Source organism: Mytilus trossulus, chromosome 4, assembly GCF_036588685.1.
Source record: "Mytilus trossulus isolate FHL-02 chromosome 4, PNRI_Mtr1.1.1.hap1, whole genome shotgun sequence".
Taxonomy (NCBI): domain Eukaryota; kingdom Metazoa; phylum Mollusca; class Bivalvia; order Mytilida; family Mytilidae; genus Mytilus; species Mytilus trossulus.
In genome coordinates, this window is record NC_086376.1 from 58,333,124 (window position 1) to 58,361,000 (window position 27,877).

The following is a 27,877-nucleotide window of genomic DNA, read 5'->3' on the forward strand; positions in this document are numbered from 1 at the left end:
AGATTTTTGTAAAAGATTACTTTAATTAACGAAAAATGGTTAAAAATTGACTATAAAGGGCAATAACTCCTAAACGGGTCAACTGACCATTTTGGTCATGTTGCCTTATTTGTAGATCTTACTTTGCTGAACATTGTTGCTGTTTACAGTTTATCTCTAACTATAATAATATTCAAGATAATAACCAAAAACAGCAAAATTTCTTCAAAATTACCAATTCAGGGGCAGCAACCCAACAACCGATTGACCGATTCATCTGAAAATTTCAGGGCAGATAGATCTTGACCTGATAAACATTTTTACCCCATGTCAGATTTGCTCTAAATGCTTTGGTTTTTGAGTTATAAGCCAAAAACTGCATTTTACCCCTATGTTCTATTTTTAGCCATGGCGGCCATCTTGGTTGGTTGACCGGGTCACGCCACACATTTTTTAAACTAGATACCCCAATGATGATTGTGGCCAAGTTTGGTTTGATTTGGCCCAGTAGTTTCAGAGGAGAAGATTTTTGTAAAAGTTAACGACGACGGACGACGACGGACGACGACGGACGACGACGGACGCCGGACGCCAAGTGATGAGAAAAGCTCACTTGGCCCTTCGGGCCAGGTGAGCTAAAAAAGTGGCCTTAACATGCATTCATATAGAACTTGAACTTATATAGACTTGACACAGAGATTTGTTTGCCTGTATGTAATTTTGATAGTACATTGTATTATAATGCACACCTTGAAATTTAAATGGCAATGCTTCAACAAGTAAACTAAGCTCAAGTTTCAGTCAATACATAACCATGAGAGATAGGTAAAGTAATCCCCATGTAATTGAAATGAGTAAATTTTAATAGATGGTTTTTTTTTGTCTTGATTTTACTCTCTCATTAATGTATACCTTACATCTATTATTCATTGTATGGGTTGTGTTGCTCATTGTTGTAGTCACATTTTGACATTTAACTATATCTTGTACTAAGTACTTATTAGTCCAGTTTCATACAAGGAATGCACTCCATCCCTCCTTCAAATCAGTTTTCCAACCATTTTTCCTTAGTACTTGAAGATATTGATTTTGACAAGTTAAATGTTTCATCATGACCAGTTTACTATAGTTTCTAAGAAACAGACTTAATCAAGAAAACTAAACATTAACCAATGAAACATGAAAATGAGGTCACGGTCAGATGAATTATGCAAAACAGACATGTACACCCAACAATCAATCTATGCATTTCATGTAGTTGACCTATTGCTTTTAAGTTAAAGTATCCTAGAAACAAACTTAACCATGATAACTTAACATTGACCAATGAACCATGAAGATGAGGTCACAGTTAGATGAAACCATATAACCTACCAGAGACTGGCAGAGAGACATAAACACCTTACAACAAATAAAGTTGACCTACTGCTTATAATTTAAGAAAAATAGACCAAAACACAACAAGAGTGCAAACGTTAAAATGTCTCGCCTTTACTAATCGTTGTTAGTCCTAAATATGAAGTCTCACATAAACTTTAACATTAACCAAAAAACTAAACATTGACCAATGAACCATGAAAAAGAGGTCAAGGTCAGATGAACCATGCCAGGCAGACATAAACAGCTAACAATTTTACTATACAACAAATATAGTTGACCTATTGCAAGGTACGCACATTTATACCAAATACAGTTATCCTATTACTTATAACACTAAGAACTTAATATTACAAAAAATCTTAACTTTTTTTTAAAGTAGTCACTGAACCATGAAAATAAGGACATTGGACATGTGACTGACGGAAACTTCGTAACATGAGTCATCTATATACAAAGTATGATGCATCCAGGTTTTCCATCTCCTAAAATATAAAGCTTTTAAAAAGTTAGCTTTAACCCCTGTTGAGCTTGTGACAAAAGTCGTAGACTCAACAAAAACTTAACACTGAGCATTGAACCTTAAAAATGAGGTCAAAGTCAAAATAAATCCTGGGAAACTGACATGTACATAATAAAATATTTGAATTTCCATACACCAAATATGAGTTGACCTATTGCATAAAGTATTTGAAAAAAAGACCAAAACTGAAAATCTTAACTTAACTTCTGAACCATGAATGTGAGGTTAAGGTCATAAGAAGAAATCTTCTAGTTGGACATGTGCATCTCCATTCCATACACCAAATATAGTAATAAAATTGAGAAAGGAAATGGTGAATATGTCAAAGCGACAACCACCCGACCATAGAACAGACAACAGCCGAAGGCAACCAATGGGTCTTCAATGTAGCGAGAATTCCCGCACCCGTAGGTGTCCTTCAGCTGGCCCCTAAAAATATGCATAATAGTACAGTGATATTTGACGTCATACTAAACTCCGAATTATACACAAGAAACTAAAATTTAAAATCATACAAGACTAACAAAGGCCAGAGGCTCCCGACTTGGGACAGGTGCAAAATTGCGGCGGGTTAAACATGTTTATGAGATCTCAACCCTCCCCCTATACCTCTAGCCAATGTCAATGTAAACCTATATTAATTATAGTATCTGATAAATGGACTTGACTATTAAAAACTTAACCTTATTCACTGATCCATGAAATGAGGTCAAATGAAAGCTGACAGTCATGAGGACCTTGTAAGGTACGCACATACTAAATATAGTTATTTTATTACTCACAATTAAGAAAGTAATTAACATTGCTAAATGTTTTAACCTTTTTTTTTCCAAATAGTCACTGAACCATGAGAATGAGGTCAAGGACAATAGACGTATGACAGACATAATTTTGTAACATAAGGCATCTTTATTCAAAGTATGAAGCATCTAAGTCTTTCACTTTCTAAAACATTTTTTTTTAAAGTTAGCAGACGCCGGATCACTATCTATATGGTTAGCTTTCAGCAACAAAAGTCACATGCTCGACAAAAATTAACAACTACTGTGGATTCATTTATTTTCGTGGATACCAATTTTCGTGGTTTGAGGAAAACTTGCATATTCGTGGATATTTGATTTCGTGGTTTTGGTAAGTCTGCATACATTCCTTTAGAAAATTTGCAATTCGTAGAATATTTAAATTTGTGGTTCCCCTGTACCCACGAAATCCACGAAAAATTGGTATCCAACGAATATAAATGAATCCACAGTAAAATAATCTAAAGCAACTAAAGAAAACTGCTGTATTATAAGAAGTCCATTCCTTGATATTTCCTTTGTTATCACTCTCTTATAAATGTAACATGTATATATATCCAAAATATTAAAACATCACATAACTTCATATTTCCTTAGACATTAATTTATTATTTTACATAAAATACAATGTAATATGTTAACAAATAAAAGTAATTAACAGACAATATAAGATGATAATGTTTGGCTTACAATACATAAAATATAGGAGCTTTAATTGTTCAAATTTAACAAACAATAGAACTATCTTAAACAGTAAACTTTGTGCATTACTCTGACACTGCTCCAACATAGTTACGAATTGTCTCGGTACATTTTGCACAATCTTGTTTAGTGTTCCTGACAGTGGAAACCATATATGGGCTGAACTGTGTGGCTAACTCCACTTCTAACATGTGGCATCTAACTGAAAATATTAAAAATATAAAATTTAGAGAAATATACTACAAAATTAATTATCTAAGATGCTACAACCTCTTTTATTCTAATTTGATAAAGAATATTTTGGAAAACGATCTTTTATACTTTTGTAATAACTTGTAAATAAATAGAAAAAAAATATGTATTGGTTCCATTGTGATTGCTTCTGTCGTTGATGAAGTGTTGTCTGCTTAAAATACACTGCATTTTTTTACTATTAAAAAATGTTAAAACTCATGACAATAGAGAGTATAAATATATGGTATGTGCACACAATGTCTATCAATGTGGAAAGTAGGTTATTATTTAACTGTGTTATTGGGTTGCTGTCTCATGTGACCATAAGTATAAACCTACCACTTGTGTCAACTAGTCCATCTTTAAGTTCCTGTAGATCTTTATTTATCTTATCTATTTCTGCCATGACACACTGATGGTTTCCTGCTGACTGAACTTTCTCTTGTCTAAAGTCTTCAAATCTGAAAGTTATGTCACTATACATTAACTAACATCTGAACACAAATATTTGTTTAGTTTTGAAGCAATTACTGTGAATTCAGAAGTTATTGTGGCTTTTATTATTGTAATTGTTGAAGAATGAACAAAATATGCATCAGATATCAGTATGGTAGTTTATCAGTTTTGTGATACTCACCAAGTCGCATTAATAAAAACCTTGCAATGATTTTAAAATTTACAATAAAATTAATTTTTTTTTGCCAGACATCATGTACATGAACACTGTCAAATCTCTTCTGATTTTGTTATTGACTATAGAACTTACTTACATACAGCTCTGAATTCAATTACTGTAGATTCAGAAATTATTGCGTGCATTTATTATTGCGATTTTGTAATTTCCGACAGAAATGCAATTATAATTTTTAAGATTTTGAGAAAAGTCCTGTTTAAACCATATGAAATATTTTCAAAATGCGAGTTTAAATTATTGCGTTCACAAGTTTCTAGCATTTTTCGCAAAAATAAAAACCTCGCAATAATTTCTGAATTTACAGTATATTAATGATGACTCTTACTACATGTACCTATTGCTGCTGTCTTCCTGGAACAAGATTGGCTTACTGTCTATTGCAAGATTTAAAAAATTTATAAGCCTTATGAAGCCTATATTTAGAAAAATTTGTATCCAGACAGAAATTTTACTTGCTTAGGATTAAGGACTACTAGTTGATAGTGAAGACACTAACTGTTCAAAGTCAAAACTATCTGGTATAAAAAATAAAATAACATACTGGTACTGACCACTGGTTGGTATACAAATAGTCATATTTCTATCGATAACATTTTCAAGTTAATTCAATAATTGGAAAAATAGGATGACTGGTATACTGTAATGCATTAAGCCTCTTGAAATTTTTAAATATGGCTACCATCTGCTAGGATTGATTGATTTTGTTTTGCTTCATAGCCAAGGGGTCCATGGAAATGTATATTATTTTGACATTCATGTTCAGGAAGACTATCAGTTAGGACAATAAGGTTGAATCAGTATCTTTCTTTATGGGAACAAGGTACATGTATGTGTAGCATACTGTATTTAGTATTTGGTTCTTTTGGCTATGTTTGAGCTATTTATCCAATACATGTGTTAGCCTCTGGCTTATAAACTTACCCAGGATTTACAATTGTCGTCATTCTTTACAACTTTTAATATAATAACTGAAAATAAAAATAAATTTAAATGATTATCAAAAAATATAATAATACTTCATTAAAACAATATGTTAAATACTTTTTGCAATGTACATAAGTACTATTTTTAGGAACGTACATGTATCTCAATACTGTTTTTCTTAAGCTTCATTTTTTGTAAGTTTCCAAATGAAATTTGCATTTGCATATATATATTGCCTTTTATAATGTGAATAAACATTCCATTATATTTTTTTCAAATTCATCTAGTGAATTGTTATGCGTTTTCTCCAAGGAAGATAGTATAAACCTTGACTTTATTTTAAATAATCTTCAGGAGCCTGTTATTTGGTGGTTGTTGTTTGTTTATGTGTTACATATTTGTTTTTCATTCTTTTTTTTTTAACGTAAATAAGGCCGTTAGTTTTCTCTTTTGAATTGTTTTAGTGTCACTTTGGGGCCTTTTATGGCCGACTATGCTGTATGGGCTTTGCTCATTGTTGAAGGCTGTATGTTGACCTATAGTTGTTAATTTCTGTGTGGTTTTGGTCTCTTGTGGAGAGTTGTCTCATTGGCAATCATACCACATCTTCTTTTTTTATATTAATGTTATATCTTTTTAGTGTACTACAACAAGGTAAACCTTCATACCAAAAAGCACATGTACATGTATCCATTATCAAGAGAGACAAGATTACATTGAATTTATGCAGTACACAATGCTTTATGAGTTTAAACATATTTCTAATGTTTGCCCCCTAATATGATATTTATGCATAATAATAAATGTTTCTATTAAGTAAAAACCCACTACATTACTTGTGTTTTCATGAAAACAAAATCATGCGCACTTGGTTAATTTCAATGATTGAAAAGGAAATACAAATGTAATGTCAGTCATGTAGTTGAGAGGAAAAATAAAGAACTGAAGAAGGCCAATGGCCGAAACGTCTTGAAAAATTGGTTTATTTATACAATTATATAATTTCATTAATGTCAAAATAATGACTCCCTCTCTTGGAAATTACATGAATAAAGCACACAAGCTAGTGCAGATTGCCTTCTTTTGTCATTATATACATGTAGATAGAAAAATATCTCCTGAATCTGTTCATATGCATGATGCCCTTTACCTTGCCCAAATAATCCCAAAATTAATGTTTTCTCAGACTCTAGTGACCCTGACATGCCTGAGCATTGTCAAAAGAAAATAGTATTTTTTATTGAAAAGTCCTGAGAACTCTGATACTTCTGGTGCAGAAAAATTGGTACTGTTAATGTTATTAAGACCACTGGGTCGATGCCTCTGCTGGTGGACTGTTAGTCCCCGAGGGTATCACCAGCCCAGTAGCCAGTAATTCGGTACTGGAATGAAAATACGGAGTTTTTGTGTTATTAAATTTGATGTAACAAAATGTTAAAAATTATTATAAATTAAGGAATGTATCTCTCTCATGCAGAGCTCTGATTCCTTTCTCAGATTTGGCTATACTTTTTGGAACTTTTGGATTATAGCTCTTCATCTTTTATATATATATAAGCTTTGGATTTTACATATTTTGGCCAAGAGCATCACTGAAGAGACATGTATTGTTGAAATGCGCATCTGGTGCAGAAAAATTGGTACCGTTAATGTTATTAAGGTTATAAAATATAAATTAAAATTATAGGTTCACTAACTAAAAGGAGAATTCAGTGCTTCTTAGACAACAAAAAATCCGAAATATTTCCTTTTCAAAGAAATTTTTTGGTCACTTATTTTGTCTGCTGCTATTACTGCTGAAGATTTTGAAGTAAAATACCATAGGAAATGTGTTTAAGATGCGATTAATGTATGTTTCATAAATTTAGATAGTTGTAATTGATTTCTTCTGCCAGATATATAAATATAGTGCTGTTTGTAATTGCGTCCATATTGGGCTTGCTAGACCCATATACATTGTAACTTAACCAGGGCATGAAAATCTTACTAAAGTATCCCAAGGTAAATAGAAAATTATTTGTGTTATGATTCAAAATGAAAAGCCTTCATACATCTTTAATTCCATGGTACAAACAATTCAAGAAAAGTATTCTACAAAGAAAAAAAATAATTAAAGTTAAAAAATCGTTCGTACAACATGAAATTGTGTCCGGTGAGGCTAAAGTGAGGTCATAAGTCTAAGGTGCATGGATACACATGACAGGTCACTGCACCATACATTTATTTGTTTTTTGATTCAGGATCAAAGTTTAGCTTATATTCAAATACTTGATTATTAACCCATAGTATTTGCAAATAAGAACAAGGATCTCAGTTGTGCTTTCGCATGATACATTTTATTAAATATATAATAAATAATAAAATACATGATACATTTTATTATATAGTAAAAACTTTATATTTATAACTAGGAAAAAAGTTTTCATCTGGCATTTTCCTTGAAAATACAATAACATGAGGAGTTGGAAACATCCTCGTACAACTTTGCCACTTAGGACTAAAGTATATTCCATCCTTTAAAGCTTCCAGTATTACATAGTTTATATTAGATGAATCTTTCACATTCATTATAACAAATTCTTCTTTAGAATATCGATACTTTATATCGTTAGTCTGAACTTCCATTCTTCTGTGCAAAGCTTTGGTTCCTGTGTTCCCATATACTCCATTGTCGTAATATACAGCATCTTTTGTAGACAGAAGGTATCTTCTAAACCAAGATATTTCATCTTCCACTCTGGTTCCACCATTATGATATACCCATACCAGATTCCCGGTAGTGGGATTATTCTCTGTGATATACTTATATATATCCTGTTGCCATTCCAACATAGACATTACAACTTGTAATTCTTTAACTAAAGATTGTTCAATTCCCGCCATTCTTCTATAGAATGTTCTAGAATGTTCTATCAGATCTAGTTTTTCGATATTCTAACTTAAAAAATAAAAAATCATGGTAATGGAAAGAATCGAACATTCAAATATTTTCCTATAGATAAAATCTTACATCATCTGTAACATTTTTGCCGTGGATGATCGATATTTCATTTGGAAAGAATTTTGCTTTACACTTGCAATAAATCAAAGCATTTGACAAACTTTATCAGAGGGTGCACGTAGTAAAGGGTTATTTTTCGTGCAAATTTTTCAGACTTTTTATTTCACGTGTTTTGGTGTTTCATTTCTCGTTTTCTTGTGTTTGGTTCGATGTGCATGCTTCGTGTTTCCCCTTATTTATTTTCCGTGTTTCGTGTCGGTGCTCTTAATTTCTCGTGCTTGCGTTGTTTCCCATTTGATTAAAAAGTAAATTGGAACAAAGTCAGTGTGTTTAATAGTACCTTCTGAAACTTGTGTAATCTAATAGAAATTAAAGTATATTGTTACCATTACACATGTTATACATTGTACTTTCTATTGTATATGTATGATATGTAATAAAGTCCATCAAATTACTATAAATAATTTTAAAAAATCAAATCAGATGCAAGTAGCAGACGCTAAAATGTGACCGCAAGGTCTTCATGCCCATAATGGCTACATGATATCCAATAACAGCTGAGTAATAACTTCTGGTACCTTTTTCCTTAATATTTGCGATTTTATTTCTCATGCTTTGTTTTTCCCCAATTTTTATTTTTCGTGCTACGTTCTTGCAATTTTTATTTCACATATTTCGGTGTTCTGCACACCCCTCAACACCCTCTTATCATATTTTTTCAACCTTTTTGATATTAATTGTAGGTTAATTACAGAGTTCATACACTCTCTAAACTTTTATGTTATCTTCTCGACTTCTGCCAAATTTAAGTTCTGGTAATTTTATTTTTATGAGAAAATATCATATCTTATTCAGTATTCATAAATCTGTAGTCTGTAGACTTTCAACATATCTAGATGATGTTGCTATACAATGTTTAAGACTTAAATAATAAAATAAACCTGAAGTAACCAAAGTCAGGGGGGTCAAGGCAGCTTAGTCTGGAAAATGATAGTTTGTCAACTTCTCATCAGTGTTTTTAAAAGAAATTTTCCCGCCATGCGTCAATTGGACTATATCCATTTTTTAATAGGGGTGGAAGAATGATTTCAAAAGGTGACAATTAATTTAATACGGAGGTAAACTTTCATTTATAGTAAAAAGAAAATGGTTTGTTCAGAAATTATTACAAAATAATTGATTGAATAAGAAACTACACGGCTGAGTATAATGTCACATATCTTTTAAAATAAACACCACTTTCCTATGGACTAAACGTCACTTCCGACTTAGAACTTGCATGCTGCTGATGATGGGAACTTCAGAATCTCTGAAAAGTTAACCGTAGATAGCTTAGTTATTTTAAAAGATATCAAGTGCAAAGCAGACAGAACTAGTACGGATATTATTCTCCTTATTATGCTTATACTTAACCCTTTTTAGACATTTGAAACATTTTGTAAACTGCTTTGACTTGAGGATTGAAACTTTCGTGTGATCACAGTGCCTGAGGCGTTTGAAGAGTGACACCCTACCCTTATTTTAAACCTAACCCCAAAGTTTTTTGGCCATTTTTGATAAAGCACTGTCAAAGTCACAATGTTGCTCCTTTTAGCATTGCTGAGACTCATTGTAAAGAAAAATAATAAAATCCATACCAACCTTGAGCCTGAGTAGAGTGGGGATCGGCGGGGTCCTGATCCCGAAATCGCGGCTTAAAAACATGGAATCCAGAGGTCCCAAATTTATAAAAAAAATTAACCAGATCCCAAACATCGAAAAAAGGAATCCCTGATCCCGAAAGTGTCAATCGCAAAATCATGAGCTTAAAACACTGTTTAGTGGTTTTTTTTTCAGTACATCAGCCACAAGACAGTTATCTCAGATACTTTTTAGCTCACCTGGCCCGAAGGGCCAAGTGAGCTTTTCTCATCACTTGGCGTCCGTCGTCGTCCGTCGTCGTTAACTTTTACAAAAATCTTCTCCTCTGAAACTACTGGGCCAAATCAAACCAAACTTGGCCACAATCATCATTGGGGTATCTAGTTTAAAAAATGTGTGGCGTGACCCGGTCAACCAACCAAGATGGCCGCAACGGCTAAAAATAGAACATAGGGGTAAAATGCAGTTTTTGGCTTATAACTCAAAAACCAAAGCATTTAGAGCAAATCTGACATGGGGTAAAAATGTTTATCAGGTCAAGATCTATCTGCCCTGAAATTTTCAGATGAATCGGTCAATCAGTTGTTGGGTTGCTGCCCCTGAATTGGTAATTTTGAAGAAATTTTGCTGTTTTTGGTTATTATCTTGAATATTATTATAGTTAGAGATAAACTGTAAACAGCAATAATGTTCAGCAAAGTAAGATCTACAAATAAGTCAACATGACCAAAATGGTCAGTTGACCCGTTTAGGAGTTATTGCCCTTTATAGTAAATTTTTAACCATTTTTCGTTAATTAAAGTAATCTTTTACAAAAATCTTCTCCTCTGAAACTACTGGGCCAAATTAATCCAAACTTGGCCACAATCATCTTTGGGGTATCTCGTTTAAAAAATGTGTGGCGTGACCTGGTCAACCAACCAAGATGGCCGCCACGGCTAAAAATAGAACAAAGGGGTAAAATGCAGTTTTTGGCTTATAACTCAAAAACCAAAGCATTTTGAGGAAATCTGACATGGGATAAAAATGTTTATCAGGTCAAGATCTATCTGCTCTAAAATTTTCAGATGAATTGGTCAATCGGTTGTTGGGTTGCTGCCCCTGAATTGGTAATTTTGAGGAAATTTTGCTGTTTTTGGTTATTATCTTGAATATTATTATAGATAGAGATAAACTGTAAACAGCAATAATGTTCAGCAAAGTAAGATCTACAAATAAGTCAACATGACCAAAATGGTCAGTTGACCCGTTTAGGAGTTATTGCCCTTTATAGTAAATTTTTAACCATTTTTCGTAAATTTAAGTAATCTTTTACAAAAATCTTCTCCTCTGAAACTACTTGGCCAAATTAATCCAAACTTGGCCACAATCATCTTTGGGGTATCTAGTTTAAAAAATGTGTGGCGTGACCTGGTCAACCAACCAAGATGGCCGCCACCGCTAAAAATAGAACATAGGGGTAAAATGCAGTTTTTGGCTTATAACTCAAAAACCAAAGCATTTAGAGGAAATCTGACATGGGATAAAAATGTTTATCAGGTCAAGAACTATCTGCCCTAAAATTTTCAGATGAATCGGTCAATCGGTTGTTGGGTTGCTGCCCCTGAATTGGTAATTTTGAGGAAATTTTGCTGTTTTTGGTTATTATCTTGAATATTATTATAGATAGAGATAAATTGTAAACAGCAATAATGTTCAGCAAAGTAAGATCTACAAATAAGTCAACATGACCAAAATGGTCAGTTGACCCCTTTAGGAGTTATTGCCCTTTATAGTCAATCTTTAACCATTTTTTATAAATCTAAGTAATCTTTTACAAAATCTCCACTGAAACTACTAGTTCACAATCATCTTTGGGGTATCTAGTTTGAAAAATGTGTCCGATGACCTGGCCATTCAACCAAGATGGCCGCCACGGCTAAAAATAGAACATAGGGGTAAAATGAAGTTTTTTGCTTATAACTATGAAACCAAAGCATCTAGAGCAAATCTGACAAGAAGTTAAATTGTTAATCAAGTCAATATCTATCTGCCCTGAATTTTTCAGATGAATTGGACAACTGGTTGTTGGGTTGCTGCCCTCCAATTAGTAATTTTTAAAGAAATTTTGCCATTTTTGGTTATCTTGAATACTATTATAGATAGCAATAAACTGTAAACAGCAATAATGTTCAGCAAAGTAAGATCTACAAATAAGTCAACATGACCTAAATGGTCAATTGACCCCTTAAGGAGTTATTGCCCTTTATAGTCAATTTTTAACAATTTTCATTAATTTGGTAAATTTATGTAAATTTTTACCAAATATAGTTCTCTGTTACTAATGGGCAAAGTTCATGATAGATATAATTGTAAGAAGCAAAATCGTTCAGTAAAGTAAGAACTTCAAACACATCACCATCACCAAAATACAATTTTGTCATGAATCCATTTGTGTCCTTTGTTTAATATGCACATAGACCAAGGTGAGCGACACAGGCTCTTTAGAGCCTCTAGTTTGTTTGGTCTCAACTTCAAAATACAGGTCTGCTTACAGTCTTCATGCTGAACCACAGGCCCAGTAGCCCAGGCTTGTAAAATTGCTCTTGGGCCTGTAAATTTTTTTTTCTCCAAAAATTGACTTCAGGGCCTTTTCCATCTTAAAGTTCATTGTGAAGACTGCGTTTAGAAAATTTGAAATTGTTGTCTGCTTGCCTTCAATACATAGTTTGCACTATTTTCCAAATAAATCATACAGATAAGGACATGGAGAGGGGGGCCTTTCTGTAGGAAAAAATTGGTGGATTATATTGGTAATCCCTGGAGCAGGCCTCCCCCCCCCCCCCCCCTTTTATGAAAAGTTATGGATCTGCCACTCAGTAAAAACATGTTCTTCTGTTAAGGATAATTAATCCATTAGTGGCATCACATTACCAGTTGGTTTTCTATCACTGTAAGGCGTCAACATGGTCAAAGCAAAAAAGTAAGGTAACATCACATGACAAATATGCATTATCATCATTCAAAGGGACACAACTCTCACGACTTAACTACAAAACACATACGACCATACAATACAGATACATAACACAGCCTTATATAATATAAAACATCATAATTATTTTGATGAAAGCTATCCAGAAATTTCGATTTTTACTCTTTGGAAGCTATGATGACTATAGACATCTCTGTTATTAAAAATAGTTGGATATCCAATGATTTTAAACTTCCAGAGGAATCTGTCAAGGATGTCCTTTATCAGCTTTATTTTATTTTTTTTGCAGGCAAAATTAATTATTATCATGATTATATCTGAGCAATTATGAAGTAAATACATTCAGTGTTCTTCCCATATAACTTATAAGTCTTTGATAAATTTGCATTTTTGAAAAAATTGTGCAGAATTTATTTTTGTTTTAAATAAAGTAACACTTTGCATGAGTAAAGTTTTTTCCTGTGTAGTACTACAGTAAAAGTTTCACGTAACATTTCATTTCGTATACATGTTTTGTAAGATAAAATTCATAACAAGAAGTAAACCAATCAAATTTTCACCCTTTTTTCCCCCTGTTTCCAAAAATTATTAGTCATGACACCTCAGTTTCCAGACACAGATTTCAAAGGAAAACACACCCCTCTATGGCTGTAGGAAATATCAGTTAATCTGATTTAAATTTTGAAAATTCAATTTGGGCTCAAACTGCAACTTAAAACATAACAATGATTATATTATTAGTATTAGGTTGTTGAGGTTAGGTTCAGTAGCAACTTTTTTAGTAATTTAGTTTTGTTAACTTACATGACTTAGAGTTTCTATTATCAAGTATTATTAACAAACTGATTCATTGAAATATTTGGCAGGGAAAATTACATGTTTTCAAATTATAGTTTTTTTACACGCTTAATAGTCAGGGGTACTACTTGTATAAGTAATTAATTTTTATTTATTTGAAGAAGTTTATAACAAAATATACTTATAAATATAAGTTAATAATAATGTTTGAATAATCTCCCTTTAATTTTTAATTTTTTTTTTTACATATATTAGTAAAAAAAAATTGCAATCCCACAAAAATTCTCAAGTTTTCAGAAGTTTTAATTAAGATGGAGAAACGTGCCTTTAACAGTTTTTCTCAGGTTAAGAAGCTATGGGCATTCCAAAACCTTAGTATAATATGGAGTAATGTACATATATGCTAAATCCTACTCCTAGGCCTGAAGAAAACATTCACCAATTTGATTTTGACTATTGAGAAATATATATTTATAGATTGAACTTAATATTTTTCAGAAAATGGATCATCCATTAGATATTGTCAGTGATCTTCAGCATTCATTAATGAATTCTCATGGTCTGCTGAAGAAAATGAAAGCCATTTCCCGTCAGCTTAATGCCTCTCATACCCTGCTGTTAATGAAACAAAGTACAAGTAACGAACAGTTGTCTGAGTATGTACAGGATATTAGAATGAAACTAGAAATATTTCACGAGGAAATGATGCATGAATTAGCCAGCGCTTTCCAAGAAAAGACATCTTACCTCAACTCATGTTTAGTGCAGTTACAGCGAGAAGAGGCTACAGTAAAACAGCTGTGTTTGGAAACAGAAGGACTTCTAAAGAAAGTGGTCAAAACAGTTAATCCTGCACAGTTTCAGAGAGGGAAAACTCTCCTGGAAGCTTTTAAGTAGGCTATAAATTTCCTTAGAAATGAATGGATATTTCAAATGATTCATTGTTAAATGCTTAAATAATAATTAAAAATGTTTTCTTAACAGACAACTTTCAAGTTACCTTCTTGAACAACTTACATTTGACTTGTAGTAATAATATACTTGTACAAATGTATCATTCAAATATGCAAATCTTCAAAGAACCAACAAAAAGTGGCTACTGGATTATACATGAAGATAGTAACATGACATATCATCTGGCCTTAATGCAGATTTGTGAATATTATTAAAAATGAGCATATACTATGTGCATGTGATTCATTGTGTATGAAAAACTACTTAAAAGAGATAAGGGTAAACACTTCATTGCAACGGCCTTTAAAAATTATCAGATGCAATGTTAACACATGAGAAACAACAATTGTATAATCATAAGGCCACGGTTTTTTAATTTGTTGGTTTACGGATTTTCTCCATGAAAAAGTCAGGTCGGTCGGTCGGGAAAAAAAAAGAAAAAAAAACATCTTTCAAGACATAAAACTGATATGCAAAATAAATATATATATTTCACCTTACTAATAATATGTTTGTCATACTATTTTGTCATCATTCTTAAATTTTAGTTCGATGAAATATTATTGCTCAGCTGTAATAAACATTGCATGACATTGTCTAATAATTTCCCGTAAAAAAGGGGTGCACGGACATAGACGAAATTAAATCGTCATTTCACAGATAATAAAAAGAGATTCACGTCAGTAGCTCTTATTTAAAACTTGTTGGTGAATAATAAATTAATAAGCACGAAAACTGATAGTCAAAAATGTAAAAACGTCGTACGAAAATAAATAAGTTAAAAAACGTAATAGACTAGTCCACTATCGGGTTAAATAATCGTTGTCATGCATTCCCGTTTTTTTTATCAAAATTGACGATTTTTTTTTATCATCTATGAAAACAAGAAAACTTCAAATGATTTGTTAAAATTCAGTACTTTAACTCGATGTCTTGAACTTCCACCTGTCCACATTTGGACAAGTCTATTTCTATGAGAACAGGCATCTTACGGACTGGTGACAAATGAAGGAAACGAACTTATTGTGTAACTGGTTTTAAACACAGGTTTCGTTCCGCAAAATTATTTGCGCAAACGACATTTCAAGGTCATTTATAATTGATTGTCTTTTTTTAGAAACGTAACCTGAAAGTTTCATTTTTCACAACAGAAAGTGTCATCACTTCTGTAAGTGATTAATGCATTTTATTTCATAGAAAAATGATATTTTAATTATTTTTTAGGGATAATGCATTTGTTATGGTCGGCGGGAATAAAAAAGCATGAAAAGTCAATTTTATTTTTATTCTGGAAACCGGCAAAATCGGGTCGGCGGATCCGTAAACCAACAAATTAAAAAATCCTGGCCTAACTTTTATCATGAGTTGATATACAAAAAACAGAAACATCTTTTTGTACACTGACAATTATTCAAAGTAGCCAATGGGCTACAATTTCTTTTTATGTTCATTGACAGATTCAATCTCTATAGTTCTAATTATCATTTTGAGAAATTTGATTATTAAATTTTATGTTATTTCATTTCAGGATAATTTCTAAAGAGAATTCTGCCGACCTTGAACTGGAGGAAGATGTTATATGTTTAGACTTTGTACCTCAGAGACCAGCTGATGACTACTCTAACTTTGGAAGTATCAGAATTAATCATGCTGACAACCTGGTTAACAATAATCAGAAAGACTTGAACCAAAATAGGGTGACACTGTCCAAGTCCAGTCAAACAGAAGTACTGTTTAAAGACTATTGTCCATTTTGTGGACGTACTTACAGTAAAGGCAAGAAAGATGTAGACAGCCAGACTATGATAAGCTGTGTAGAGTGTGAAACACCGTCCCCTGTACATGTGGAGGAGAATGATATTGCTAGTAAATCAGTAAATTCAACTGAACAGGTTTTACAAAATAAATTTCCCAGTCAGGGTGTAGCTATGAACAGTATTTTAAAAAATTTAGATAACAGAAAGATTTTGGAAACTGTTAATCCTAACATCTCTCCTTGTGTCAGGTTGGTACGTAACTTTCTAGAGGATGTTGGTTTGAGTAAGAGATCCACATCAGAGGAGAGTATTTCCTCATATCCTGAAGATTGTAAAATTTCGCCTTCAAAACATCTTAGGAAGGAGAAATCATCAGCAAAAGTTCAAATGAGAAAAACGGCTGGGAAGAAACTGAAAGATAAAAAGTTTGAGGAAGGTTTTGTTTGGAATAGTAGTGATGATGAGATGGCTGAGGAAAGATCGTCCTTAAATGTAAAAAATCATGGAGACAGAAAAGTAGATGGTAAAAATCATCCCCAACATGATACTGACAACCACACACAGAATTTATATGTGTAAGATAAAAAGGCATTTCTTACATTAGTTTTTATACACCCTTCTTTAAGACGGGACATATTATGGTATACTGTTGTCTGTCCGTCCGTCGTCCACACTTCTGACAATAACTCAAAAATACTTTCACCAATTTCCATGAAACTTAAGTGAATTGTTTATATCTATTGACGTAAGCTCACTTTCGTTTTTTTTTAATTTCAGATTTTAAGTTTTGGATTTATGGGGCTTTATTCATAAAAAAAAAAAGGGTGATTTTTAACACTTCGGACAATAACTCAAAAAAACTTTCACCAATGTCCATGAAACTTTGGTGAATTGTTTATATCTATTGATGTCAGCTCTGTTTCAATTTTTATAAATTTCAGATTTTACATTTCTGTGTTATGAATTTTTATGCTTAAAAAAGGGGGATTTTCCAATTTTGGGACAATATATTTAAAGCATAAAAGACAAGTTAAAAGAGCAACGGGCGTATCATGCGCTAAAGTGCAGCCCTTTATTTATAGTATTTCTTGAGGTTGGAAAAATTACCCATTTCCCAATTAACACCTTTCATGTTAATTTAATCAATTTATTATGCTTAATATAGATAACATTAGATCTGCTTATTGAAAAACATAGCTGCCTGGTAATACCAATTATATGTAACAATAGACTTGTATTTTAACTTTTAAGAATGCTTGTATTTTTCCAGACCACCTCCTCCTGGTATTGCAGAAGTACCAAAGATGACAGCTCTCCCTCTATCTGAGAAGGAGACACTCACACAGAAGAAACCAATGTTAGCTGCTCGAAGTCTGTCTATGTTGACTGGTCTGATGACTACAGCCAAAGCTGAGAATGTCATACATGAGCCACATATTAGTCATAAAGGTAGGTATGATGATTTATGTATGCTCATTCATGTCATTTGAACTTGGGTATCCTTCTGCAACAGTTTGTCATTGCAATTCCTCTGAACTACACAAAAAAACCTAATGAAATTTTGTAGTTAATAAAAAGATAATCTGTAGATATTGTATTGACAAGAAATTATTACCAGGTGACTTTTTTAGGAGTTGAAGAGTGAGGTTTTGTTTGCCCAGTGACAATGTGGGTTATGTGAGTGCTCAATTTTTTTATTAATTTTTTTAAGCAAAGCAGATACAAGACATTCTGAATAGTAATAGGCACAGATGAAGATTTTAAGGATTGCAACTTTGTATCTTATACTAAACTAGCAAGGGACACAGGGTTTCCGCTGGCGGTCGCCATTTTTGCAATTTGCGAAAAAACAATAATTGTGGCGATTAAAATTCGTCATTGGCGAAAGAATTAGGCGAAAGAAATTTTCAACCATCTTGTTTATTTAATCTTTTCGGGTTTTTCTGACTTTACCGATCAGACAATACTCTGAATTCACCTTGAACTTGTTAAGATTTTGACAGAAAATTAATTATCAGCTGATTGCATTTATAGCTATGGTCAGATATCGACATCAAAGGACTAATAAATAAAGGTGTTGATTGTATGATATGGTTAAATGGCTTCTGTCACATGTCACAAAAGGAATTAACCACGTTGCGACGCACATGTTAGAAGCAAAAATTTTACGCTTCCTCTCCTTTTTTTAATGATAGGCCAGAAAAGAAAACTGTTGTTATGACGAAAAATGTTCAAAAGCAAGAAAGGTCTCTGATTTAAAACTTTATCATTTAACTTTCATATAGATTATTGATTTGAGTGGTACTTTAAAGTCGTTTCAGTGACACACAAGTATCAAGCATATAGTTTTACTTATTTACGATGGTCTAGAAGTAGAAAACAAAACTGTCGTTATGAAGAAATCTATTAAAAAGGTTGGCATGAGAGTAACCCTTCAATGAAATGACTACACCTTGCACAAGGGATCAATTTCAAGTGATAAGATGTTTTGTTTTGTTGTAAAAACCACTTCTCATTTAGGGAAGTGGGGAAAAAAAGGGGGGGGGGGGCTGGGAAAAAAGTAAAATTTTAAAAGAAAAATATATTTGTGTAACTTGGCGAAAAATATATTGTTTTGGGGAAAGAGGTGGCGAAAAAAATAATTGACCCAAGGGAAACCCTGAAGGGACATTCATATTGAATATTGCCTACAATTCTATTATTTTCATGCATTTTAGGTCCTGAAGATGCTGAAAATTCAGACTGGTGGCGAAAATCATCTGATACAAACAAATTCCAGTCACATGTATCTCCAATTATAGAACCCAAATCTATTGAAAAATGTCTGCCATTTGGAGGAAGTCTAGGCTCAGGGGAAAGTAAAACAGAACATTGGTTGAATGACCAGTCAGACATGGTGACCTCTAATTCTATTACAAGTACACCTAAAGGTCAAAAGAAAATTGCTGAGTCAATATATACAGATCAAAGTCTTACCGATGAAGAAGCAGAGGAATTTAGATTGAGGAGACCTTTAAGCAGTATAAAGATATCTCCCCGTCCAGTAACGGTTAAAACTGAAAAAGATGCAAATAACAATTTTAATGCTATCCCAATAAATTATAGAATGGCCAGTCTAGAAGGAAGTGGTGGACATCTTGACCATAAGAAGCAGAGTATTATACCATCACCCGTAAAATTTGAACCCGTACCGTTGCCTGTTAAATTTGAACCCGTACCATTACCTGTTAAATTTGAACCCGTACCGTTATCTGTAAAATCAATGGTCAAGACTGAAAATCTTCATACCAAAGATGACAGGACAGATTGGGATTCAAGCGGTGTAGCTGATTCTGGCTGGGAAGAAGATTCTGGAGTGTCTGATGGTAAAGATTCCGGAAAGTTTGGCAACAATTCGTTGGAAACCTCCCAAGAGAAAGCTACATTCATTAGGGGCGGAGAAGTATGGACAGAAACTGTTCCCAAGGTTAATACGACTGGGAAAAGTAACCCTCCTTACAGGTCAAATGTGGGGATAGGTCACAATGCAATGAATGACTGGTGTGAAACAGGCATAAATTCTAAAACAGGACAACATTATGTACACAGCTTAAACAAGTTACAGGAAGCATATAGTTCAGGTGATGAATGGTGTGAGACAGGATCTGGTGCTAAAAGTAAACAAGTAACCAGTTTGTTAACAGGCAAAAAGGGGCATAACCCTAAAGATGATTGGGGTAGTTCAGGAACTGGTACTGTAACAGGAATCACTATCAGTATGAGCAAAGTTAACATCAGAGAACCAAATGAAACAAAACTGAACAAACCTGTACCAGACATGCCAAGTGTTAATCCTAGAGCTAGTACACTTAGTCCTGTTGCTAAATACATAGAGAAAATGTCAAAAGGTATATTATAAACATTTTAATAACAAATGTTACAATTTAATTTATGAACAAATAGCAAAATGTGTGAAGGCTTAAAGACAGCCTTGTATTGCTGTAATTGTGGTTTTCCAACAATATTAATGTTCAGTAGTAATTGCTCATGTATGTAAAAGTATAAAGTTTATAATGGACAAACCTGATTAACTTGCATGCATGTTGATTTTATATTATAGGTGTATCCAAGATTCTGCCTCCAATACCAGCCAAACTCATCGGAAAAATTGGTGGGAAAGACCAGGGTTTCCATTTCCCAATAGGTGTCACCACTTCCAGTAAAGGGGATGTCATAGTGGCTGACACTGGAAATCACCTTGTTAAGATTTTCACAGCTGACGGCAAGCTGAAACTGACCATTGGTACCACGGTAATTTAATTTATAACAAATTGTGGTTAAGAACAAAACAAATGATTCAAAATTTTCATTAGTTTTGAAAATGTTAATAAAATTCTTAATTTGTCTTTTTATATTGTTTTTCAATTTTGAATGTGCCTGTTTTTGTGGGTTTCATGATTGATTAAATGGAACAGTTTGCCCTGAACATGCAAGACATATTTTCCACTGGATGTAAAGCAACCAACAATCAATCATAAATAGAACAGCCCTTCCATAATTCAGACTAAAAACAGTTCATTTTCTGCATAACATTTCAGGTAATTTTGAAAAGCTATTTGTTTCAAGTGAGACCTCTGTGATGTCTATCCCGGTTATTTAGCATACTATATTATTTTTTTGTCAGCTAAAACCTGCCATGCAGAGACCATCAGCAGTGGTTGTGAATGAGAGAGATGAACTGTTTGTAAAGGATGATAAATGTATCAGAATGTTTGATTTAGAGCGAGGTGCTATAATTAGACAGATGGGTATTGGTCAGCTCTCTCAACCTTATGGTAAAATATGGTTATATTTAGATATAGATGTGTTATAGTTAATAGACAGATGCATAAGGCAATGGGTAACACTCCCAGCCTTCTGGTACGGTATGATTAGTTCAGATATAACTAGAAAACCACTTTCTCACCCGTATGTTAACGTATTGTCATACTGTAAATTCAGAAATTATTGCGTGCATTTATTAATGCGATTTTGTCATTTTACACTTGAATGCGATTTTAATTTTAACGATTTTAAGAAAAGTCATGCTTAATTCAGTTAAAATATTACAAAATGCGAGTTTTAATTATTGCGTTTACAACTCAGTCGCATTATTCGCAATAATAAAAACCTCGCAATAATTTCTGAATTTACAGTATTCAGATATATAGTTTATACTTGAAGAAAATTGGAATTACTCAAATCCTTCATCAATATGCCTAAATGGTAAAGAATTGTTAAATTCAGATATAAACATCCAATACTTTGAAATGGTTGGTACATAATTATGTACAAGATTTAATGCAAGATACAAAATTTTGAAGATGATCAAAATCATCAAATGGCATAGACCCCAGTAAAATCTACAAGTCTTGTTTGGGTAACACTGTTGTATATTAAATGATAATTTTCAACTTGAATTTCTATTCTTCAATGTAATCAACTGTGTAATTTCAGGTCTGAGTATGACTCCAGACAAAAATCTGTTGACACTGGATGTTGATAAAAGAAACCCCAAAATAGTTATTTTCTCCCAGAAGGGAGAACTGGTTAACTCATTTCCTTATGAGCCACTGCAGGGACGTATTCCACAGACAAGATGTAGATTTCTAGATGTTGGCCAGAGTTCACTTGTTGTCAGTGATCTAGGTAAATAGCTACTATAGAATCTGAACTAGAAGCACAAGTAAAACAATAGCACAAAAAAAACTTCATCAACAAAGCTCAAAATACCTATTAAATCTTAGATCTGTTGCATTTAAACATACATGGTACCCAGAATATAGCCATTTTGAAAACAGGGTAACCGTCTAGATGAATAATAGAACAGTATTTAAATGTAGGAAAATATAAGATTTTTTTTTATGTCTCTCAGTGAATCTAGTACAACTTCATAAATTGCATTTACAACATCTGACATACTTAATGGCAAAATGTCTTAAAGGGGAGATAATTCAACTCATCTTGAATGTAAATTTTGATGGATTTTACATCCTTAGGGTGCAATCAACAGTTTTTTTCTAACCCATCATATTTTGAGGGACCATGCATATGTGACCCTTACTGGTGGACTGATTAATAAAGATACTTGTATAAAACTAGATAACACTGGAATCAGAATGTTCTCTAGTTTAGAATGAAATAAAAATAATGTGTACTTTTAATATATTATAAAATTTCATTCAATGAACATGGGGGAAAAAGGGTATAATTTTCACATAAAAAACTTGAAATCAGGTCATGTGCACACCTATGAAGACTTACCATGCACATTTTTCTTAATCAAAACTGTATGAATTTTGAAGGTTTTTACCTGGCCTTTCAAAAAAAATCTTTTTTCAGCGACGGTTTCCTGCTTCGAAAAGAGCTGCAAATAAGTTTTCAATTTTCACTGCTAAAAACAGTCTGTTTACAGTGTTGTCTCCCCTTGAAACATGTATATTTAATATAATTTTTTAAATTATTTCAATCATTCAACCTGTTTGAATTGAAAGCTAATTAACTAATTTTTACAATCAAATACAAAAAACATGAGACTTTTTCACCAAGTAAGTAAATAAACAGGGGTTTCCCTCCATGGTTATTTTTAGTCGGGGGGGGGGAATAACTCCTAGTTTTTTTTATACGAAACTGTTTATAGCACCCTTATCAATCAATATCAATAGAAAACATCCTACAAAAACACATACAGGACGTGGCAGTGTACATTTCCATCCCTCATCTCTAACAACAACATAAAATACCCTACTAAGTAGTCTGAGGTGTGAGAGTACTTGACTTGCAGTTTGTTTTCAAAGCAATTAACATCAAAATTGAAAAAAATCAGTATTTCAGATGAAAATATCTATCAATCAATACACATCCAATAGATTTAGTTTTCTAATTTCTGATTTACTAAAACATTTATTTTCAAGGTCGACATGAGATCTATGTCACAGATCTAAAAGGAAAGATCAAGTCATACTTTGGTAGAGGAGGATATGGCAATGGAGAGTTCTTTGAACCCTCAGGTGTTGTTGTGGATAGTACTGGTAATATGATTGTCGCAGACAGTAAAAATGACAGGGTTCAGGTAGGAAATAGTTTACTAGGTTGTGGATAGTAGTGGTAAGATAAGAAAATGATCATGAAATTTCAGCATTAATTACATTTTGCCTCTTATAATTATGCCCTGTCTGTTTCTGTGTATCCTATATCATATTAAACTTTTGATAAAGGTAGTTGGGAAGTTGAAACTTGGTAGTACACATGTTCTGTTTATTGTGTTTTGATGTTTTAGGGAATATGGCATTTTCTCAAGTATTTGGTCTGGAACTTCAGGCTTACAAAACTTTTGTGATGATCTAGTCCCATGAAATATTTCCTCTTTAGGCAAAAGACTTTTGTAATTACTTGTTGATAACCTTAACATAATTATTGATGGGATTAATGGAGTTCCCTTGGTAAATGTGAACAACATTAAGTAAAGGATTTTTTGTATTTCAGATATTCCGTCCAGATGGTGGATTTTTGTGTATTGTTGGTTTCTCAGAACCCATCAAAAGACCCTCCGATATGCATTTAACAGAAGATGGACGTCTAATTGTTGTCAACTTCCTCAATCATCAGCTCAAAATTTACAAACTAGGTGATACCTGAGAATTATGTGGTAGGCGTGTCAATTAACCAAAATCATAATTGGTTTCAAAGAAATGGATATGTGCCTGTTATTCCCTGATTATTATAAGAGAAAAAAATATATTTTTCACGATAATGTGAAGTAGTAAATACATGTAATGGAGGAATTTGAACAATAAACTGATATTGAAAAAGAAGCAAATTAGAATGACTTTGTTAACACTTAGATAACAAGGTGGTAGTCCTACATGTTAGATTTTATTTTTCGCATTCCAAAGTAATCATGTTATTTTTTTTATGTATTTTTTGGTTTAAACAGTTATTTAGGTTTATGTAGATTTGTATTATATGTAAGGCCAGTATTTTAGACGAGGTATAATTAAGAATAATTGTTATGTGTTTGGCACTGTTGTCAGTTGCGGCCATAATGGTTGAAATAAATATACTGTGGATTCATTTATTTTCTTGGCTACCAATTTTCGTCGATTGGGGAAAGCTTGCATATTTGTAAATGTTTGATTTCGTGGTTTTCGAAAGTCTGCATTTAATCCTACAGCAAATAATCGATTCCTTGAACATTTAAATTTGTGGTTTCCCTGTACCAAGAAAATCCACGAAAATTTGTTTCCAACAAATGATAATGAATTCACAGTATATTATAGACGTGTTTACACTTGTATGCAAATTTGTCTGCCATTATGTAAATCACACAAGTTCACGTAAACTTTGACATCATAATTCAAAACATTTGACGTCACAATTAAAAAGTGATTGTTGCTTGACATCAAAAGGTGATTCGGAGTAGATCTAAGGTCATTTGAAGGCAAAATACAGCTAAATACAAAAAGTGTAAATACGTTTATTGATGTAAAGGTGAACCTGAAAAGCAGTATAAGTGACTGCCATTTCCAAACTGATGCTGGTATTTCTTTTCTAATGTCATTAATTTTACTATTTGCCAAATTTTCAACAACTATGGAAACATTGACTTCAAGTGTACAACAATGTTACCAAATACTTGGATGTTTATTTGTCAGAGAGCTTTCATATACTAGGTAGGAGGACTATGTGTAGTTCCATTCTCTTGACTATTCCACCTGACAGATTTCATTTCAACATAAGTAAACCATAGTTTTAAAGTCAGTTGCAGAGTTCACGAAATCTCTTTTCCCCTGGTGGACCTTGAAGAAAATCTGCTGGTCCTAACTATTAATTCTATTGAAAAATACTAAAATTGTGTCAGTCCTATGCAAAATTTTGGTGGTTAAATCCTGAGAACCACACTTTTTGCGAATTCTGCAGTTATCCTTTAGAGTGAAATTATATACATTTATACAACTTTGATTGCTCTTGAATCATTTTTGCAACCTTATTTCTTGCATAACCATTTATATTAAGTCTGTAGTTCTTGATTAATTGGAAGTTATGTCTTTGATTGATATTATCATGAATTAGCCATGGTACACAAATGGGTTTGTTAGTATCATTAAATCTGTTTTTGTTTTCAATAATTTTGTATACAAGTTAAAAAGGTATTTTTGTTATATTTTTTTTTAGTTAACATATCATAATTTGTTATTGTTGTATCAAGTTTAACATATTTTAGTGTTAGAAATATAATGTAAACAATTACGAGATTTCATGGAGATTTTAGCCCTCATTGAAATGTATTTATATATTTCTTTTTCCTAGATCTTTTAAAGTCATAAAAGAAGTAGTTTAAGAAAAAAAATCAGGATAAATATATCGTAGAAAATTCCTACTTGTAGACAAATAATTTTACCATTTAGAAAAAGCAGTAAAAGAATAAATTGCACTAATTGGTTTATATTCTTCATCAATTGGCAGTGGCACCTTATATCCAGACACTAAAAGTGGAGCTATGTTGCATTCACCATGTCCGTTTATCCAGCACATGTTTCTTCCACACTTTTTCCATTGGGCCTTGGTAGCTTAGTGGTCTAATAAGACATATTGCTATATCCCAAGCCTGTCAACACTGAGGTGAGTTTGATCCCTTTCGATTCTTATAATTGACTGGGATTGTCAGTTTTCCAACTGAAGGTCAGTCGCTCTCTCTCTGGCACTTTGTCTTCCTCTAACATTAAAAACTGAATAAATACCAATCAATCCATTATTAACTTTTCTAATGATTAACAGAACAGTGATTTCATTCTTAGTAAGCACTTTTACAATGATGAGTTGTAATGTGTGTCTGCTTTCTGTTAAACAAGGCAAACATTGTTTGGCCAAGTTTCTTCAAATTGAAGGTTTAAAGAAACTGCAAACTGTACTTTAAATTGAAAACCTATATCCAAAGAAAATTATCAAAAGCAGTCATCATGCATTCAAATCATGGTCACATGAAAATTTGTATGTTTATATTTGTTGGGGGCCATGTGCTTTTTTTTTTAGGGGGCATTATGTTTTTTGGTCTGTGACTCTTTCCTGCTTCAAGTTCAAGTTTTTGGCCAATGAAGTTATTGATGATGTTAAAGTCCAATCAACTTGGAACTTTGTGCACATGTTCCCTATGGTATGATCTTTCCAATTGTGCTGCCAGGTTCAACTTCTAAGCTTTACTATTGGACAAGTGTTCAGATCCTGAATTGCGCATTCCTCAATGGATATGGTAATCGTATCCATCTCGGTTACTTAAACTTGTAGCTTTTTCATCCTTTCTTTCCCATAAGGGCTAACTGCAAGGTTTATGATAATAGCTAAATGATTGATAATAAATGTTTACAATACTTTATTTCAGAAGATTAATAATGATATCAGTCAGTGGAGACATTAATTCATTTATTCCAGAATACATGTATTTGAAAATTGCATTGAAAATTAAGCTCTCTTAACTTCCATTAAGAGATTTACTTTTTTTTTTAAAAGAAAAGAAGAAGATCACAAGAGTTTTTACTGAATATTGTAGTGCAAATTATCAAAATTATTAGATTTCAGTCCTGCTTTCTAAATAAAGGATGAATGTACATTATTAAACCAAAAACAAATTGTGAATGGAAAAACTGTTTTTGAGCAGAGATTGACCTTGTAATTATTTTCTAGTCATTTTGTTTATGGGAACATTTCTTTTTTGTTAAATATGTACAAATGTTACAAGAATAAAGTTTAAAAATATTTTATATTGTCATTTATTTGACTCTTCAGCTCAGATGTGTGTGTCTGTCTGGTTTTTTACCAAGAGTAATACATTATTAGCATGAAGTATGATAATCTTTCCTTCCAAGATGACCCACAATTAGTTAGATATATTGAATTTGCATCTGTCAGTGATTTTGGTCAAATGCTGTCAAATTCATATATGTTGGTTAGGAAAAAAATTGTTTTGTCTAACAGTGGTCGGTAAATATTAAGAAGGATGAGTGCATTATTCAGCTTTCAATTTCTATACCCTTCTCACACTAAGCAAGTCTAAGATAAATAGTCTTTGCTGATCAGTAATAGGAATACCATGCCTAGCTATTAAAATTTGATGAACTAATAAGTGCTCAAGACCAGAGTAGTTTTTAGCTTAAGATTTAAAAAATGATGGTGTACATGAAAGGGATTGGGAAACCTGAGCATGAGGAGGATAACCATAGAAATTGAAAAATTAAATTTATTTTTACTATCTAAACACATGAATACATGGGTTAAGAATGATGCTTTTCAGTGGGTCTCTGAAAAAGCTCATTTCATTAAAGACAAAAGATGAGGTTTTTGACACAAATCATAAACAAGAGTGATTTACTGTCAATTGATTTTATATTTCAAGTCTTGAAGAAAAAGTTTTACTACAAGGATGTCTTAAACTTAGCATTTTTAAAGATCCATGACAATGAAGTCAGTGTCAGATAAGTTCTGTTAGACAAACATGCACATCTTCA

The 27,877-nt window shown here is 32.6% G+C and overlaps 2 protein-coding genes across 3 annotated transcripts; one reads left to right on the plus strand and one right to left on the minus strand.

Moving 5' to 3' along the window:
* Nucleotides 1-3,267: 3,267 nt before the first annotated feature.
* LOC134715628 (uncharacterized) lies at nucleotides 3,268-9,306 on the minus strand. Of its 2 annotated transcripts, XM_063577936.1 has the most exons (4): nucleotides 9,176-9,297; nucleotides 5,231-5,277; nucleotides 3,955-4,076; nucleotides 3,268-3,583 (listed from the first exon to the last, which is right to left on the minus strand). In XM_063577936.1, exons 2-4 carry the CDS (start codon nucleotides 5,251-5,253, stop codon nucleotides 3,447-3,449), a joined length of 282 nt encoding a protein of 93 aa, XP_063434006.1. In that variant the 5' UTR covers nucleotides 5,254-5,277; nucleotides 9,176-9,297; the 3' UTR covers nucleotides 3,268-3,446. The 2 variants fall into 2 exon arrangements, with proteins under 2 accessions (XP_063434006.1, XP_063434005.1); XM_063577935.1 differs by lacking the exons at nucleotides 3,268-3,583; nucleotides 3,955-4,076; nucleotides 5,231-5,277 and adding an exon at nucleotides 7,583-8,171 and having other exon boundaries at nucleotides 9,176-9,306.
* Nucleotides 9,307-9,462: 156 nt separating this feature from the next.
* On the plus strand, nucleotides 9,463-27,128 carry LOC134715629 (uncharacterized). The gene is made up of 10 exons (XM_063577937.1): nucleotides 9,463-9,609; nucleotides 14,146-14,540; nucleotides 16,130-16,933; nucleotides 17,629-17,807; nucleotides 19,076-20,245; nucleotides 20,458-20,648; nucleotides 21,022-21,172; nucleotides 21,834-22,025; nucleotides 23,291-23,448; nucleotides 23,862-27,128. Exons 2-10 carry the CDS (start codon nucleotides 14,149-14,151, stop codon nucleotides 24,012-24,014), a joined length of 3,390 nt encoding a protein of 1,129 aa, XP_063434007.1. The 5' UTR covers nucleotides 9,463-9,609; nucleotides 14,146-14,148; the 3' UTR covers nucleotides 24,015-27,128.
* Nucleotides 27,129-27,877: the final 749 nt, after the last annotated feature.